Raw genomic sequence first — 19,456 nt, 5'->3', positions numbered from 1 at the left:
GCTTTTGCAGGCCCGCCCCCCGCTTCGCCCCCCGCCCCCCATAACCACTGGATTTTCTAAGGTCTGCGACCATAGAAAATCCAGGCCTAAGATAGATGACCCCAATTCCATCAAGTGTAAGTCATTCCAACACATAGTATTTGAGGTAAGAGCACCATATCTGGCAAAATATATAATCTTTCTCAGTACTTCATATCGTATTTGTTTGATGTCCACTATATTTCTGACCTGAGCTTTCCAATGCCTCAGGTCGGGATTGGTTTTCCAGGAAGTAGCAATGGTGAATCTTGCAGCCAGGAGGAACTGTCCTGTTAGAGGTCGGAGTTTAACAGGTATCAAAGAATCCTGGCCAAACCCCCAATAGGCCCCAATAGGCCCAAATTAGATTGGAAATTGATCTCAATGTTTAAGATATCTGATTATTTTGATCTCCCAAAATACTAAAGAATTCCCTTGCTGGACTGTAACAGTTTTGCTAATTGCTTTTAAAACCAAGTAGCTAAGATTCAGAATGCATTGGAGCAAATGCTGGATGTTTCTTTTGATTTGCCTGTTGTTATACCAAAAATAATTAGGAAAATTTTGCACCTGCTACACTTATGAAAGTTAATAAGGATATTTCTTTAGAAGTTTAAAATTGTTATGATTGTATTTAAAATTATTGTTTTATTATGTGCATTGCTTTGGATGATTTTTAATAAGTAAAGTGATTAATAAATGCTGATGAACAAATAAATATATAAAATTAATATGACATACAAACCTTTTATTGTGAACTCCAATTTGCCACAGGGACGTTTAAGATAGCAAGGAAGTTACCATGGGCCCTATACTCTTAGCTGAAATAATATGTATGTGTGAGAAATGCTAATTTTGTCATTTCGCATGTGCTAAAAACATTATGATGAGTATTTTTTAAATAGTGCATGCAATGTGCAAACATGAAGCAGCATATTCTATTTCTTCGCAGCCGATTGGGCACAGAGCTGTTAATGAGCTGTGTCACTTGCAAAAGGCTGCATGTGCTAAGCAGGGTTAACTTCAGTAGGAAAGGGCTCCACTGTATTGTCAAATCTGAAAGGGGTTGTTTATGCTATAAAAAAATTTAAGTTTAACTGGGGTTAGCTTTCCTTTCAATTTACCTGATGTTTTTAGGTGGAGGAGGGAAGTCTTCCACATCATCATACACTTCCTCAGCATCTGGAACAAGAAGAGTTCAAAAAGTGGAAGGTAATCACTCAATATTCCATGTTCAGTGCTAGCTATAAAAAAACGTATTTATCTCATTGTATATAAACACTAAAAACTCTGGCCTTCTTCTCCATTTTAGGTCTCTCCTTTTTTATGCCTTGTTTGACCTCGTTATCACAAACTGAGGTATTCTGAAGCATAACTTTCTTCTTTTGAATCTAAATTGAATTAAACATCAAAATTCCCCCACTGGCAGTGAGTGTGACTCAGATTTTTTTTTCACCATCCTTTGGTACAAGTGGTGATAGATATTGTAAAAGATCAACTGGCATTAATTTTAAAATCCATTTCTGCGGGTTAATCAGTGCTTGACCCGCAGAAATGACTTTTTTAAAATTGTTATATATGCAGGTCAAAGTATCTGTGTAGGGCATCTATGATGTGTACTTTTACCTGCAGTAGAGGGAGATGTTCTTGGGGGCGGGGTTTGAAATTATATGATATTTAGAGTTTTCAAAATATGTACATAGCTTTTTTTGGACAAATTAAGGACCGGTTTTTCAAAAGGTTACGCGCGCCGGGCCTATTTTAAAAAGGGCCGGCGGCGTGCGTAAAGCCCCAGGACGCGTGAAAGTCCTGGGGCTTTACAAAAGGGGCAGTCCGGGGGCGAGGCCTGCAACACAGTGGCCATTGCCACTGTGTCGAGGGATTGTGTGCCGGCAGCCTGCTGGAGCGCGCAACTTGCACCTGCCCAGAGGCAGGCGCAAAAGGTAGGATAAAACTTTTGGGGAGGTTAGAGTAGGGCTGGGGGGGGGAAGGTTAGGGGGAGGGGGGGGAAGGTCAGGTTAGGGGGGAGGGAACAGAGGAAGGCAGCATGGCTCGGCGTGCGCAAGGTGCACAATTGTGCACCTCCTTGCGCGCGCCGACCCTGGATTTTATAACATGCACGCGCCTGCTCGCGCATGTTATAAAATCAGGCGTACATGTGCGCACGCCGGGTAGCACACGCACATGTAGGCCGTGCTCGCATGTTATAAAATCTACCCCTAAGAATACAAATTAGCAGGTGCAATTGTGTATGGGTATTTTCCTGGGGTAATTTTTAATAAGAAAATGCATGCATAATTTCACTTTGAAAATTTATGCAAAGTCTACAGGTAAAAGTTGCTCACAAATTTTGCTCTTATGTGGATAGTCTTAAAATTACCCCTGAGAGTCTAGCACCAAGATAACTAAAAGCAAAACATTCCCCAAAATGATCTAAATTATAAAGTAAGATTGACAAAAAAGATCACTAGACAGGTTTGATGCTTGTGATCTGGCTCATTGTTTCAATTCCTTTATTTGGTATTTTGAAAGTGACTTTTTAAAATTGCTTGCCTGACATTTTACAGAGAGTTTTTTTTTTTAATTGCCTTGCCTGGCGAATATAGCAGAGGTATATTTTCTTGCATTTCTACAGTAGTTTGCCTGGTGTAGTATCAGTTTTGCTGAGTACCTGATTCACTAACAGGTGAATTTTAAAAGGAGCGTGTTTGCACCCATATTGGGCACGTGAGCAAAGACACGTTAATTTTATATCATGCGTGCAAGTACACATGTACCATTTAAAATATCCTTGCTGTGTGTATGTGTGCAGCCTTTACATGTATATTTTAATATAATATACCCCTCTGCCTCAAAATCTCCAGACTTGCGCCTCATCAGGACCAGCAGTAAAGTTATGCAGGTAACAGGGTCCGGCTCCTTAAAATTCACGATGCTCGCACACGGCCCACATTCATGTGTGTGGGGCTGTTTTTGCGCAAGCAAAGCTTTTAAAATCTACCTGTAAGGGTTTTACCCATAGACATAAAATGGGAGAAAAGCCTTGATGAATTTTACCCTTACAAAGCTCAACTCTATGAGAATCCTAGTGAGTCAGGTTCTAACTGCAGTGTGCTGTATGCCTCTGAACGTTTCAGCAAACCACCCCCATTTCCTGCTTTTATAATATAATCAAAGGTCAGATCTCTAAAATCTTGTTCAAATATGTTAATCTAAAGGATATTTGGGATTCCTTACATTAATACTGGTATTCCACAGAAAAATAAAAGATCTCACAATATGGGAATTATGCAGTGTAATAACTGCATGGTAGTCCATCTGGGAGCTTGGAGCTTGGAGTTTGTGCCATCTGTCTGCTGCTTTCTGCAATGCAGAAGGAGTTGACTCATCTTAAGGAGGAATTAGCTACACTTAGACTTTCCTACTTCCATACACACCATCCAGAAAATATGCCTTTCCTCCCACAGAGGCTCCAGGACTGGATGAGTTAGAATGGGATCTTGTCAGATAAGACCTGTGATATTGAGCACCCTCCTCATCTTATACCCACAGAAATCTCCTCCTGAGGTACTCTCTTATTAAAGGCATTGACTTAGGGACACATCTCAGGGAAACAAAAAAGTAAAATGCCTGCCAAAATTATTATTATTATTATTATTATTATTTATCATGATCCATATTCCAAAGTAATTGAGATGAATATTTTACAAATTATCTGTCAAAATGGCCCATTTTGCCATATTCAGCCATTTATCAGATTAAATTAGTGCCAGATAAGTAGTTATCTGGTTATAATTTACCACATAAAAAAGAAGCCTTCCAAGGTCGTTTTAGGAAGAGGCTTAGTTATCCGGTTAACAAAGGTGAATATTGAGCATAGCCAGCTATGGCCTGGATTTTCTAAAATTGCAGGGCTTTGTGAATCGTGTGATAATGAGGGGGGGGGGGGGGGGCAAAATGGGGGGCGGGCCTGCGAAAGCCGGCAGCGATGGCACCACCTTGGTGTTATCGCTGCTGGCTTTTGCACCCAATAGCGACATTCAATCACTCCCGGCAGCTCCAGCCTTGCTTCTGATAGGCAGCACTGTGAATGTAAACTACGCTCAGACTACGCTTCCAGCATTGCCTATCAGAAGCAGCGCCGGAGCTGCCAGGAGCAGGTGAGTGATGACTCTTGCTCCCGGCAGGGGTGGGTTTTTGCCATCAGTGGTTGGGATGGGGGAGTCCGGGGGGCAGGGGAGGTGATCTGCTTTCTTTGGTGACTGCGGTGGTGGTGGTGGGGGGGGTTTGAAAATGTAGTAGGAATGGGTTTCCATTGGATCCTATTACATGACACTGGGGAAAGGTTGCCGTGGGGTGAGGGGAAGGGTGGGGAAAAATCATTTTTTAGGCTGATGTGCACTGGGCCTGACAAAGACATTTATATATGTGTGGGTAGGCTCACAATTGGGCCACAGTCATTGGGTTTTTTTGGGGGGGAGGGGAAAAATGACAGCACTACTTAACTGGATACCTTTGAAGATATCCGGTTAAGTAGAAAGTTATCCGGCCACACGATTAAGGGGATCATTTATCAAAGTGCTATATGGTGTTTTTGCATGCGTTAAGCACCTTTAATGCATACAAAAGCACCATAAGCTCCTGGAGAGCCAGCCTAGCTATCAGGGCCCTTCTACAACCATGGGGGAGAGAGAGAGAGAGAGAGAGAGAGAGAGAGACTAGCCATAATGCCCTCATCCTAGGTAGGTATTTATTTCTCTATAGGAGGCCCACCTAGTAACTCGAGGTGAGATTTAGGTATTAGTGTAGGGGTTAGGGACACTTTGCCATTCAAAGTGAGACGTACGAACAGAACAGTGCTCTCATGTGAAGATTTGATGACCAGGTAGAAAGTCCATCAAGCTAGGTTGAGAGAACATTGCACAAATCTCATCTTTGGGTGAGTTTCCTCACTCTGAAGGTCATCAAATCTTCACAAGAGAGCACTGTTCTGTTTGTACATCTCACTTTGAATGGCAAATTGGCCCTAACCCCTACACTAATACCTAAACCTCACCTCGAGTTACTTGGTGATCCTCCTATAGAGATATAAATATCTACCTACCTAGGATGATGGCATTATGGCTAGTCTCTCTGTCTCTCTCCCCCCAACCTGTGGTTGTAGAAGGGCCCTGACAGCTAGCTCTCCAGGAAGTAATCACAATTGGCACTATCTTAGTGCTTCACATAGGTATTAGTGCAAATTGTGGTAGCTTATTACCATAAAACACACCCCTTTTCCTATCGCATGCAATATTTAGTGCATTTTGATAAATACAGGCCTAAGTTTGTAACCTAACCAGCTATATTCAAACTAGCCAGTTAGGTTTAAAGTTAACTGGTTACATGTAGCTGGATAACTTTAAGGAAGTATATTTAGCAGGCCGGTATCCTGTTGAATATGCAGGACAAGTTAAACCTTAGCCGGATAACTTATCCACTAAATAGCCTACTGAATATTGGCCTTATTACTATTTGATATACTCTTGTACATCACATCTAAACAGTTTACAATAAAAAACAGTCATATAAAGATAAAAAAAAATTGACTCAACAATTTCAACAGTAAACTGTCATATAAAAACACAATACGTAATAAAACAACAGTGATAAAAAGAACACTGTTGACCCTGTTAAGTTTTTTCTGCAAGAAGTCATTAGCAACACCAGCTATTAAGAAAATAATTTACAAAAATAATCATCAACTAACAGGAATACAAAATAGATTCTTAGGGCCGGATTTTAAGACGTATGCGTGGGCATACATTTGTGTGCGCAACACGGCGTGCACAAATGTACGCCCAGTTTTATAACATGCACGCGCAGCCCCGATGGCTTTTCCTGTTCCCTCTGAGGCCGCTCCTAAACCGGAGCGGCCTCGGAGGGAACTTTCCTTCTGCCCCCCCCACCTTCCCCTACCTAACCGCCCCCCAGCCCTACCTAAAACCCCCCCTAACCTTTATTTTATAAATTGTGTCTGCCTCCGGGCAGGCGTAGGTTGCACGCGCCAGCCTACGGCCAGCCCGCGATCCCGGGCATAGCGCCAAATGGCCACTGTGCCTGGAGGCTCCGGCCCCGCCTGCCCTCGGACCGCCCCACCCCTTTTTTTCAAGCCCGGGATTTACTTGCGTCCAAGGACTTTATGCGTGCCGCCAGGCCTTTTGAAATTAGGCGCGGCGCACGTAGGGCTTTGAAAATCTGCCCCTTAGTATCATAGGTAAAGAAAAAAAGGATTCTGAAATAGACGTTATATCAGGGGCGTTGTTAGTTATGGGCACATGGGGCCTTTGTCCTGAGTCTGTTGCAAGGTGCTCCGAGTCCCAGCTCTTGCCTTCTGGAGTATGAAGCTTCCACCTGCTCCTGCCTTTCTCTCCCTGTCCATGTCCTGGCTGGTGCTTATAAAACCTGGGCTACCTTTCTCTCCCTCAGTCCTTGTTTAGGTCCTGCCAGTATTTGTAAAATCTAGGCTTTTTCCTGTAGCATGCCTGTTTTATGAAACTTCCTGTCACACCCCTGTGTTTCTTGTGGTAGAGCTATTTAAACCTTGTGGGACCCTGCAAGAAGAAGCCTTGGTTTTATAAGCACTGGACAGGACATGAATGTTGTGCTGAGTAAAAGAAGGGAAGCCCAGATTTTATAAGTTCTAGTCAGGACATAGATGAGCTGGTGAGGGGGAGAAAGGCAGCCTGGGTTTTATGAATGCTGGGTCCGGACATAGGGGAGGTGAAAAGGGCAGCCTAGGGGCAGGGGAAGAAGCAAACTCAATGCTACAGGAAGGGAGAACCAGTTTCCACTGGAATACAGACTTGGGGATGGGGACTAGGAAGGGTGACAGGGGAAGAGAGAGCAAGAATACCTAGACTGGTGGGTAAGGGAGATGAGTGGGTACTCAGGGATGGGTGGATGTGGGCAGGCAAGCAAGAGGCAGCAAGGACACCCAAATTGATGGGTAAGGGAAGAAGAGAGTGGGGATTCCTAAATTGGATGGGGAACTCAGAGATGTAGGGTGAGAGAAGGCATTAACAGACTATGTCAGAATTGAGTGTGAGAGTGGGGAATAGGGGAAGAGCAGGAGCTCAGGACTGAACTGGGATTGGGGGAATAGCAGGGACTCAGCAAACTGGGTGGGAATATGAGTGTAGGTGGATTGGGAAGTATGAGATGAAGGATAAAGGATGGGGGAAGGGTTGAGATATATTGTAAAGGATGTAGAGAGCTGGGGAATAGGTAAGAAGCAGTGGCAAGGGACGGGGTGGGGTGAGACAGGAAAATGATGGGTCTATGAAGGGGTGAGAGGGTGGAAATGGGGCTGGGGAGGGGTGAAAGAAACAAGGCGAGGTAGGGGGTAAGAGACAGAAGAAAGGATCTGGAGGCAGGGGAGGAGATGAGAGAAATAAGAAGCTGAGGATGAGAGGCAGAAGAAAGTAGTTGATGGCTGGGAAGGGAGTGAATACAAAGGATGGAAATAGGGTAATAGGCAGTGAGTGAAAGACAAGGGGAAAATAGGCTAAGGAAGGAGTGAGAACAAAGGGGAGAATAGGAGGATTGAAAAGGAGGTGGGAGTGGGGAGATGAGCTCAAAAGGGTGTGGGTGATGGAAAGCTAATAGGTAGCTGAGAGATAAAAAAGAGGGATATTGAGGACTGGATAATGAGAGAGGAGGTAAATAAGCAATGCAATTTAGTTTTGATTGGATAGAGGCAGAAAAGAGAAATGAAGAAAAGAGATGAAAGGGACAGACCAATGTCAGAGAAAGAAAGGTGGCATGAAAAGAAACAGAAAATCGAAAGATACCCTGGAAAAGAAGTTAGAAGAAGAGAAACAAGAAGAAAGCAGGAACTAGAGAATGGGACCAACGTGGTTAGAAAAATAAAATGCACATACAAGAAAGATAGAAAAAAAGCATTTTATTTTCAATTTAGTGATTAGAATATTTCAGCTTTGGGAATTTGCATCTCTTGACGTATATCTGTATTTTACCAAGGATAGGAAGAAATGTTTATCTATTTCTCTTTCTGCAATGTTGCACTACATACAGAGTCTGACTTCTTGGGGCTTCCATTTAATTTTTTTTTGTATATTTATAATTTATTTGGTGAGGGTCTATTTGTGATTCTGCTAATGTGTAGTTTCTGTGTAGGAATCTATAACAGTTTGACATGTTTTGCTTTTCCAAGAGGAGGTGTTTTGATGTTCTAGGGCCTGGTATAATATTTGCAGTGCTGCCTAGGATTGTTGGTGTTTGTCTGCCAGCTAGTGCTGTTATGGCATGGCAGGTTTGCTATATAGCTACATATCTGTACATTTTTATAAGTCACAGATATGGGTGAATCAACTTCAAACCCTATTTCTTTATATTTCATCTTCTGTCTACCTCTTGCTCCACCTCCTCCCTTGCTATCCCTAATTACCAATTGAGTGTTTATGACTTGCCTCCCAATTGGTGATCAATGGCACGTGATCAGTGGCATGTTGAAGACAAATAAGTAGTTGAAAGCTTGATACTATTTTCTTGGTGCTCAGTTAATTGAATTTAAACCACTGGGGAGTTTTTGTAAAGTGATTACTTTAGAAATTAAACATCTGAGCCTGCCATTCTGTATCCTACTATGGTAACAGCTGTTTTCCTACTCACAACAAATTTCAGTTTTGGAGATCCTTTTTCAAAGTGCTGCCTTACAGTGAAATATATCAGATACATACAATATAGAAGTTCTTTCTTTTCGTTATAAAAATATGCTGTAAAGATGATTGCAAATAATTTAAGTAAGATATTACTCATTGATATAGACTTACCTGCCTGCGAAAGATGAGTGCTGAAAAAAATATTTTTCAGAAATTAGACTAGATGCACATCTTTAGGCAATGTAAATTATTATTTTATTATTTTAGTTAAGCTATTATTAGCTGTGCAAAGGCAATAATTATATTCGGTTTTACACAAAGAAAACATTTGTAATAAATTAAATATACATATTAATTGTTAGTATTTTGCAAAATGCATAGAATTTTGTTTTAGTAAATACTAAAACTTAATACATTATGCATTACTGGGAAAATTAATGGAAATAAATATGTCTCATATTAAGTGCTATAATCTAGGTATAAAGGCTTTCAACTATAAATAATGCCTAACAGGATTTTTGTAATTAGGACTGGGAGAATTTTGCACTACTGCGGAGCGCAGAATTTACGCAGAATTCCCCCCCTGCGCAGAATTGCCATTTTCTGTGCAGAATTTGGCAATTCTGCACAGAAAATAGTAGAGGAGACCCCAGCATACTGCGAACGGAGCTTGCAAAGATGAAAGTCCGCGTGTGCCGTGAGACATGCTCCGTTTGCAGCGAAGATGAAGGCCCCGGCGCGCTGCAAATGGAGTGTGCTCTGCTGGCGGTGAAGATGGAAGGCCCCGGTGAGAGAGAATGTATGTGTGTGTGTGTGTGTGTGTGTGTGTGAGAGAGAGGAGAGGGGGTGTGAGAAAGGGGAGTGGAGAGGGTGTGGGGGAGGGGAGGGTGAGAGAGAGCATGGGAGGTAGTATGATTTTAAATTTGAATGATGTTTTATATCTCTTGACTTTATTGCTAATATTTTATGAGTAATTATGTGTTTCTGTTTTTCCATTTGTGCACTTCATAGTAGTCAGGCTTGCTATGGTTTCCACAGCATGTGTGTGAACGAGAGTGAGTGAGCCAATTAGCATGTGTGTGGATTAATGGCTCTTTCTAGTGAGTGAGGGGTGGATTGATTTTCAAATCCAGATTGTTAACGTAATATTGTATTAATGTATTTATATTTTAGTAATTACTTTAGATATTGATGTATTATTGTATTGTATTGTTTTTATCATTGTAAACCACTTTGGGTCGAACGTTTGTTTAAGAAAGGTGGTATAAGTATAGATGTATAATAAAATATTATGGGGTTGTAAATAGTACCAAGAAGTATTTGGTCTGTCTGTGTTTTCTCTTTGTATTGCAACAGATGTTTTCTGAGTTATCTGTATGCCAGGTTCCATTTCTCTGTTAATCTGGCAGAATAATATTGTAGGATAAAGAGATGAGGATTCTATATCTAGTCTTCTTCCAGATAGATATGATATTAGATAGTCCCACTGCAGATTACTAATTTCTTAGTGTGTCAGGGATAAAAGCTGGAGTCATACAGATATCTGTAAATAAGCAATAATCTAGAGTTACTGGAGCTAATGTCAGCAAATAAATCTAATGAACAGTTGAACACTGTAATGAAAAACCTATTCATAGCTGCATGAAGGCACCAGGATGCCACAGCAAGAATTTGTGATGCCTCTGACTGTCTCAGAGAATCTGATGCTCTGTCTATAAAACGGAACACTTAAAATGTCTATGGTAGGACACTCACAACATATCCTTATTCTGCTTTGAATGCTATCCATGTAGTTTAGATATTATATTTATTTGCTCATTAAATGTTATATAGAAGGTCTTATTTAATAAAGATTTTTTTCCATAGGCACAGAATGGTCAAAATATTTTTTAATTCGGCGCACCATGCATTATCTTACTGAATTTGGCACATTTACAGAATGTAAATGAAATTTTATTTCATTTATTTCTTCGATGTCTATACTTCTTACTCAGTAACGAGTCAGGGTGATGTACATTAACAAAGGGACGGTAACTTTCAAATCAACGTGCATGCGCCCAGTTGTGCATATGTATCAGCCCATGCCCAGACATGCGGCCATTTTATATCATGCTCACGCATGTTATAAAATAGTCTGGTTACGTGCACATGTGCAACAAATTTTAAGTGGGTGCGGCATGTGCGTGCACTTCTACCGCGTAAATCAGGGGATTTTAAAAGGGGCGCACACCAATGCCATTCCAGTTTTATCAGTGTGTCCCCAGTTTGCCCAGTTAAGAGATAGGTCCTCCAAACCCCTCTAGTTTAATAGCCTTCACTCCGCCCAGTTAACCCCCAACCCTTAAAACCCTGCAGATTCGGACATGTCATTTGGGACTCAGGACATATATGATGGAGCTAAATGATGATAAAAAGAACCCCCCCCCCAACAATAATTAAAACTGTTTTGCTTACTACATATTAGGGATGTGCATTCGTTTTAGACGAAATAGGAAATATAGACGATATTTCCTATTTTGTCATGGTTCGGGGGGGGGGGGGGCCTGAAAAGATAGGAAAGCCCACGAAATTTCGTGTGGTTTTCTTATCGTTTTGGGGGAGGGGAGAAAGGGCACACAGAAAAAAACCCCCCAAACCCACCCCAACCCTTCAGATCTAATTATTTACAATCCCCTACTCTCCCGACCTCCCCAAAACCTGCCTAAAGTCCTTGGTGGTCCAGCGGGGGTCCCGGGAGTGATGTCCCCCCTCTCGGCTGCCACTAATCAAAATGGCGTCAATGGCCCTTTGCCCTTACCATGTCATTTTTTAAGATGGCGCCGGCCGTCCATTGCTCCTACCATGTGACAGGGGCTGTCCAATTGCACTGATAGCCCCTGTCACATGGTAAGGGCAAAGGGCCACTGGTGCCATTTTGTTTACTGGCAGCCGAAGGCTCGAGAGCGGGAGATCGCTCCTGGGATCCCTGCTGGACCACCAGGGACTTTAGGCAAGTTTTGGGGTGATTGGGAGGGTGGGGGATTGTAAATAATTAAATCTGAAGGATCAGGATGGGGTTTTTATTTTTGGATCGGGACAGCCAGAAAAGAAAACGGTCAGAACTGCGGGAAACGAAATTTCCCACGGTTCTACAAAAACGAAACCAGAAACGATTACCGGTACGATACACATCTCTACTATACATAATGTCTTCATTCCATTTCCTAGTTTTCCTCTGACCCACAGTAGTGTCAAATCAGAGAAAAGCTCTGTTTTCCAACCTAGGACCTGCTTATATGGGTTAGAGAGCAGATAAATGTTGCAATGTAACAAACTGGGGATGAGATTTATGGCAAATGAAAAAAATTAAAATGCAGACATTCTTATTTTAAACATTCACAGATCTACTGGAGTACAATCCCTAAAACAGATTTTTTTTTAGCAGAAAGAAATTTATGATTAGGAGTTATTGAGAATTTATAATACTATAGTTAAGCAAGTTTATAGATGCGGAGAAAATGCAGCAGGGTTGAAAAGCTAAGTAATCCACAGATAAATCTGATTAATGCTTTCAGTTGATTGGTGACTTGTTAGCTGCTTTTTGCCACGTTGTTAGTACTGGTGATGTACATAAGCAATACTAGCGCAACTGTGCTCTGGTTTGATGATAGGGGTCTTACAAGGAACCTGTAAGATCTTCTTCCTCGGTCTCCTGAATTCTCTTTTCCTCTTCAATTTTCTTTTTGTCATCTTTTCCCGTTATCATCTTCAAAAGCCCCCAGGCCCAGGTGGTTGGTTTTTCTTCATCCTGTGGCACAGAACTTTGGAGGATGCACACAATAATCAGAATGCAGAATGGGGCACACAGCTGACACCGGCTTGGGTTGGGTCTTTGTGAGTTTAATTGCACTAATGATCACCTCATATTTTTAGCATTAGCCATTACAGCAATGAATGTCTAACAGCACTTTACATCCACACAGAATGCTGGAATACTTTGCAAGTTCTGTAAATCAGAAACATACATTGTGATTTCCAGGGGGCACTGGTGGTGTGATTATCGCGCCTGTTCTCTGTAGTGAAATGATGGCAGAGACAAATGAAATATAGAATTATCATCTATAGATGTTACTAAAATGAGAAAATAAGATTCTTTAATTTAGTGGGGTTAACAATGAACAATCCTGTACATAAGAATGGCACTACAAATCCTAGTTAATTTCAGAAAGAACTGTTACTATAAAAATTTAAATAGAACTTTATGAGGGAGAAAGTTCATTTCAATGTGTTTAGATAGCATAACAAACCAGTTGTACATTTTCAATATACATTTTACATATAATTGCACCCTTGCAACTTACAGTGCATTATGAATATTTATTAGTATTATCTAATTATCTGATCCAGAGGGAGATTTATCAAGCACCAATAGGGTTCTAATGTGCATTAAACAGTGTACATCGCAAGATATAAGCTGTTTATTGCATGACGGCTTTTGATACGGTAAATCACAACATCCTCCTAAACCGACTCTCAGACATAGGAATTACAGGCTCAGCCCTCAGATGGTTCGAATCTTTCCTCAGTAATAGAGGCTATAAGGTAAAAATTAAAAACATGGAATCACCTCATACTAATGCTCCTTTTGGCGTCCCCCAGGGCTCCTCCCTATCACCCACCCTGTTTAATATCTACATTCTCCCCCTCTGCCACCTACTTTCAAACCTCAAACTCAAATTTTATATTACGCAGATGACCTTCAAATTTTAATCCCTATATCCAAATCATTGGACTCAACACTCAAGTTATGGAACGCTCATCTACAAACTATAAACCACTACTTATCCAGCCTCAACCTTGTGCTCAACACTTCTAAAACCGAACTCTTACTAATTACTCCAGAAGGTAGTCCCATACTTCTCCAATCACAAAATATTCCACATATATCACACGCCAGAGATCTTGGAGTCTTAATCGACAGTCACCTTAACCTAAAGCATTTTATAAAACACACTACTAAGGAGTGCTTTTACAAGTTACAAGTACTCAAAAAACTCAAACCGCTCCTATTCCACTACGATTTCAGATCCGTCCTCCAAGCCATTCTGTTCTCTAAGATCGACTATTGCAACTCCATCCTGCATGGTCTTCCAGCCTCTACCATTAAACCGCTCCAGCTGCTACAAAATGCAGCGGCAAGGATTTTGACAAATACCAATCGGAGAGAGCATATTTCTCCTATTCTAAAAGATCTCCACTGGCTCCCAGTAAACTTCCGGATCCTCCATAAATCTCTCACAATCATTCATAAAAATATCCACCATCAAACCCCGCTTGATCTGTCTCATCCTCTCAGACTGCACTCGACAGCCAGGCCTTTAAGGGATGCTTACAAGGGATCTTTACACGTTCCTACAATCAAATTAGTGCACCACGCAAACATCAGAGACCGGTCATTCTCTACAGCAGGCCCTTCCATGTGGAACGCCATGCCTCCGGACCTCAGACTGGAGACTTGTCTAACAACTTTTAAAAAGAAACTAAAGACATGGCTGTTCAGCCAAGCCTTCCCCACCACAAACTCCATAGCCTGATCTAGAATTGTTCACCACACATCTCTGTAAACAAAACTTTTCCAAATTTCTCATGCCTAATATCCATTAAAGAGAGGTTGGCTCCTAGCCCCCTCCACTGTATATAGTATTTATTCTATTTTATTGCACTTTATATATTTATTGCTCCGTTCACCCCTTCTTTATTTTCCTACTCCAAGTTAAGGCTTCCTTGTTATAATGTAACTGTATGCTCTGTATCTCTTGTTGATTGGTTAATTGTATATTCTACTTAGTTCATTGTAAACCGAATTGATTTGATTTGTATCAAGAAATTCGGTATATAAAAGCCTTAATAAAAAAAAATAAAAAAAATGACATAACTCTGTCGCAGTTATTGTGTTATATATGTGATTTTTAGCATAACCGTGCCCAGATGCACTCCCTTATTACAATGAGCTGCTTTGCATGGGATTTGCATGCAATAACGCGGCTGATTTAGAAAGTTGTCACACAAGCACAACTCAATTTACTAATTTGAGTTTGATTGACATACAAATTTGGGAAGTGTGGGTCCTACATAAATAATATACTACACATCTTTATGTATTAAATGTGGCTATTTGGAATTTGTTGAAGTAAATACCAGTAGATTAATTGAGTTGTGCTTGTGTGACTATTAATTGTCTCTGGAAAACATTGATTGTATTTGGGCAGACTTTGTGATTAGAAAGTTGTAAGCCATGTTAATTTACTTACAACTCCTGAGGAAACGCAGGAGCCTTGGGACCCTAGATTTAAAGGGCCAAGCAAAAAAAAAACAAAACCCAAAACCCTGTTAAAAATAGAAAAAAGTGTGTGGGGCTCAAAGCTGACCCCCCCTGCTCATCCTGGGGACACCACTCGAGGTGATCCCGACATGCCAAGTTGAAAAATTAGAAAAGATTTTCTCACATGACAGTGGCCTTCCAAGCCTGTCAAAATTAAATAAAGTATATCCTCCACCCCGTTGCAAGAGTAATATGACTTGCCAGGGTTCACCCCATTCAGACCTCCCCCAATGCTAAAAAAGATTTGTTGGAGTATAGGGTCTCCCACACATTTTTTTTCTTTTTTGAGCGGGGGTTTTATTGGCATGGCCCTTTAAGGCGATGACGGGCCCGAAAGGTTGGGGTCACCATCTCGCCTAAAGGGCTAATGCCAAGTTGCTTAGTCCCACTATGTTTTGCTGCAAGTCGAAACAACGGGGCAATATAGCCACAATGTTTTTTCAGGGGAGGGGCCTACTATCACGCCCCCCCCCCCATGCAATAGTGGGATCCCTCCTGCGAATAAACATCAAAAAACATCAAGGCTTGCTAAATCTCCTTCAAAGATTGTCTATTTAAAGAGAATTATACTTTGTATCCAAACTTGAAATATTTCATTTCAGAAATTAAAAAAAAAAAAAGAAAGCTTTTAAATGCCATTTTTCATAGATAAGGCACATTAGATCTGCAATAATAACCTTATGGGCAAGTAATTGAAGACAATGTCTAGTAGGAGTTGACCAATTGTGAAGCTGGGAAACCATATATGCCAATAATATTGCATAAGAAATGCCTGCAAGGAAGGTTATTATTGTTTTAAATCCAGTGAAGCGAAAAAAATATATATTTTATTCTTGATTTAGTGCTTTTGACACACGTGGATAATTGTCCACTGACAGTGGTGCTCTGGCCACAGGAAACAGTGGAAACTCTACCCTGGCATTCCAGGCTACGGCCTGCAGGCTGAAAAATATTTATAATGGATTGTTATCCTTTCAGTAGGCAGGTTAGGTATAAGGATTCATATTCTGATATTCTCCCAACAACAATCAGTTGAAGGCACCTACTTATTTAGAAGAAGTTGAACTGAGCAGTAAAATTTTCAATAAAATTACAATTTCCTATTTCAGTGTTTCCCAACCTTCTCCTGGAGACACACCTAACCAGTCGGGTTTTCAGGATATCCATAATGAATATGCATGAGATAGATCTGCATATATTGGAGACCCAGATATGCAAATCTATCTCACGTATATTCATTGTATAACCGGCTAATTTTAGGCCCGACCAGAGTTGGCCGGATAAATCAGCTGGCTAACTCTGAATATCGAGATAGCTGATTAATTTAACCGGACAACTCAACTCCTTCCCAATCCACCCATTCCCTGCCCCTGACTTGTCTAGCTAAAAACGTTCAGGGTCATTCGTCAAGCTGTGTTAGGGCTCTAATGTGTGCTATATTGCATATATAGCACAATATACCTGATATTTTGCATCTTCCCACCCAGATACCATCCCCTATTACAATAACCTTTTTTGCATGCGATTTGTGTGTCAATATTTTATCACAGCCAACCAAGAAGGGTGGAGGGATTTTGCTGTCGGGGGCGCTGGGGGACAGGAGTGAGGGGTTTGAAACTTCGGGGGGTGGGGCAAAGGGGTTTGGGGGATCTTGCCTTTGGAGGAGCTCAGGGTGGGGGATCTTGCTGTTGGGGGGCAGGGGTTGGGGGGGGTTGAGCTTTCGGGAGGCTGGGAGCTAGGGAGTTGGAACTTTTGGGGGGGTCATCATTGCAATCGCATAATTAAAACTTTTTTCTATTTTTGGAGAGACAGGGCTGCCTTGGCTGGCAGCCCTGGGTTGAAACGGGAGTCAACACTCAACCCTGCTCAGCCTCCCTATTTGGCCATGGTTTATATTTTTGGGACCAGTGACCCTTTATTACGATGGCAGTCCCGTGAGTTTGGGACCGCCATCGCATTAAAGGGCCGCTCACCATATTCTTTTGTGTCGCACTGTTTGGCCACAGCACAAAAGAACGTGTTTTTGGAGGAAGGGCCCCAATATCGCGGCGACATCTCCCCCGCGATAGAGGAAAACCCTCCTGTGAAAAAACATCGTCGCTAAGCTACTTAAGCAGATAAGAGGTGCCTGCTGTCCATAGCCAGGGTCTTTTGTTCTAATGAGTTTCCCAGGTTTCTAGTTGCATCTCCTGCATTATTATATATACCTCATTTCCTTTGACTATCTAATCTCCAACTTCAACCTCCATTAAAAATGCTGTATAACTGATGGGCAACTGAATAATTCCTTCAACTTTTTCTCTGGAAGCAGCCAATCATTGTCTTGATCAGATCATATTCTAGCTCCATAAAAGGCTGTTAAATGTTTTCAAGACAGAAATTTGCCATTTTTGGTAAGAAAATATTCCTTAAAACAATGGGGACAATTCATTCCTGGTGGTTTTAGCCTTCAGGAGGTGAATAGCAGCTGAATATCGCTTTTTTTCCCATTAAATTTACAAACTCTTGCATGGGTCAGCAGTTCCTTATGATGATCTGTGCAGTTTGCTAAGGCATTGGTGGTTTATTTTCTGATTGTAATAACTATCTTTTCTATTGTGGAAATCCTGGAAGGGGTGGCGGTGGGGGGGGGGGGGGGGGGGGGGGCGGGTTCCCATTGATTCTTATTGAGCCAGGGTGAATAATTATTTCAAAGAATATACAAATGTGATGTGCAGATGGAAGGTTGTTTCCTTCTTGTCCTTCGTTTATGCCGAGCATGGTCCAAGAATGTTCAATGTGGTTCCCTTCTCTTTTTGTGCTGAGGACTAATGTCATCAGCGTGACTTTGCTTGTTCAGTGAGGGACAGTGAAGCTCATGCAAAGGAAAATGTGGTGGCTAATGCATTCATGGCTCAGAGAAGGGTGAACCCCGAATGCTTCATTAAATACCCATTTTTACCTTATTCTCCCTTATTCCCATGCAGATTCTGTTCCAGATTTGCACAGCAAATATTTTTATTTGCCAGTCTTCCTTTGTCACAGATTCCTTTCCAGCAGGAAAATGGATTTTATTTATTTCAAGTTATAATTTGCTTAATTATAAAAGTAAGCACCACAGTAATATAAACACGTTTAAAATGCAATACATAATTGCAGCTGAATAATATCCTCTTTTATGACAATAGATATTTGGAAAAACATGATAGCTGGCTGCTGTTTGCATCCTAGAGGCCAAAACAGCCAGGGATGAAACAAACCCCAATATTTTTATCTCACTCCTTAAATCTGATGACCTCTAGTTATTATCATCTCCCTGAAATGTATATTTTTTTAAACTGAAATTACTCTAGTGTCTATTAAATGTTTAGAGAGAGGTTTGTTTTTTTTTTTTATGAGAGATGATATATAAAAAAAATGCATTATATCATGCACAATGTTACCACTTCGTCATGGTTATGATATAGTAAAGCAACTGAAAAACAGTATATGCCTACCTAACATCATCTTCATCAATTCCATCATATATTTCATCATCATCAGGAGGAGGTGGGAAAAATGCTAATACAAAAAGGAGAAATAGCAGTTAAGACTGATTCAAATTCCTAATTAAAATGACCAGTGACATATACTTAATTGTTGCAAATATTGTTAGTGAAATATGTAAGGTGTTAGGCACAGCGAACTGATCCTTGGAAATGTATGCAGTAACGAGAGCAAATATAGGGAATATTTCATTAAAATAACATTTTGTCCAGCTGAATAGCTCTCAGCTGGGTCATCCTTTCCATGAACTCTATCATCTTTTACTGATACCGCTTTCCAACAGACTTTAATGGAAACTGAGACTATTAAACATATTCAAGAAATTTCCAGAGATCAGTACTGGTCAGAGGAGAAAACGGAAAGGATGCCTAAAGGTTGAATAGGCAGGCTGACCAGGGAATACAAGACAGAAGTAACAGCTTGCTAGGGCCATTTGTCTTAGTGAATTTCCCATTAACACACACCAGGCTACACCCATTATTACATGCTAACACTTTATTTTCAAGAGTTTTGCCATTGACATAGAATGGGAAATGTGATTTTGGTAGACAGTTAATCTAGCTTGTATTTTATTGATTATCTGGCAGCCAACAAAATAATTTACATAAATAAATTTTCTGTACTTTCAGTACCATACCATTTTTGGCCATCTGTTGTGGAAAACCTATTAGGCAGTGTTATTTATGGTCTTAGCATGAGGAAAATATCACCAGTAGATTCACTCCTGAATCAGATGAACCACTGAAGGAGTCTACACAGTTTTAATATCCAATCAAATCTCTCCTAATTTATTATGAAATAGGCTTCAGATTGTCCCTATTGGGAAAATCTAGGATTGCAAAAATCAAAGCCCTTTCGAAGAGGTAAAAATGCACTTTACTTCCAGAAG

The 19,456-nt window shown here is 40.9% G+C and overlaps 1 protein-coding gene across 6 annotated transcripts in view; it reads right to left on the bottom strand.

Annotated features, from left to right (window-relative positions):
• The window catches only part of FYB1 (FYN binding protein 1), a 290,377-nt gene that overhangs the window by 38,840 nt on the left and 232,081 nt on the right, over positions 1-19,456 (bottom strand). For 3 of the 6 annotated variants that reach the window (XM_029578325.1, XM_029578343.1, XM_029578333.1), the window contains exons 11-14: positions 18,519-18,582; positions 12,341-12,481; positions 8,853-8,872; positions 1,143-1,200 (exon numbers count right to left, since the gene is read on the bottom strand). In XM_029578325.1, coding sequence (XP_029434185.1) covers positions 1,143-1,200; positions 8,853-8,872; positions 12,341-12,481; positions 18,519-18,582 — 283 coding nt within the window. The remainder of the gene's footprint in view (positions 1-1,142; positions 1,201-8,852; positions 8,873-12,340; positions 12,482-18,518; positions 18,583-19,456) is intronic. The other 3 variants (XM_029578354.1, XM_029578366.1, XM_029578360.1) reach the window with 1 other exon arrangement.

Source organism: Rhinatrema bivittatum, chromosome 1 (genome assembly GCF_901001135.1).
Source record: "Rhinatrema bivittatum chromosome 1, aRhiBiv1.1, whole genome shotgun sequence".
In the NCBI taxonomy this organism is placed as follows: domain Eukaryota; kingdom Metazoa; phylum Chordata; class Amphibia; order Gymnophiona; family Rhinatrematidae; genus Rhinatrema; species Rhinatrema bivittatum.
The sequence above is the reverse complement of the archived record's forward strand: the minus strand, read 5'-3'. Positions and strand labels throughout refer to the sequence as shown.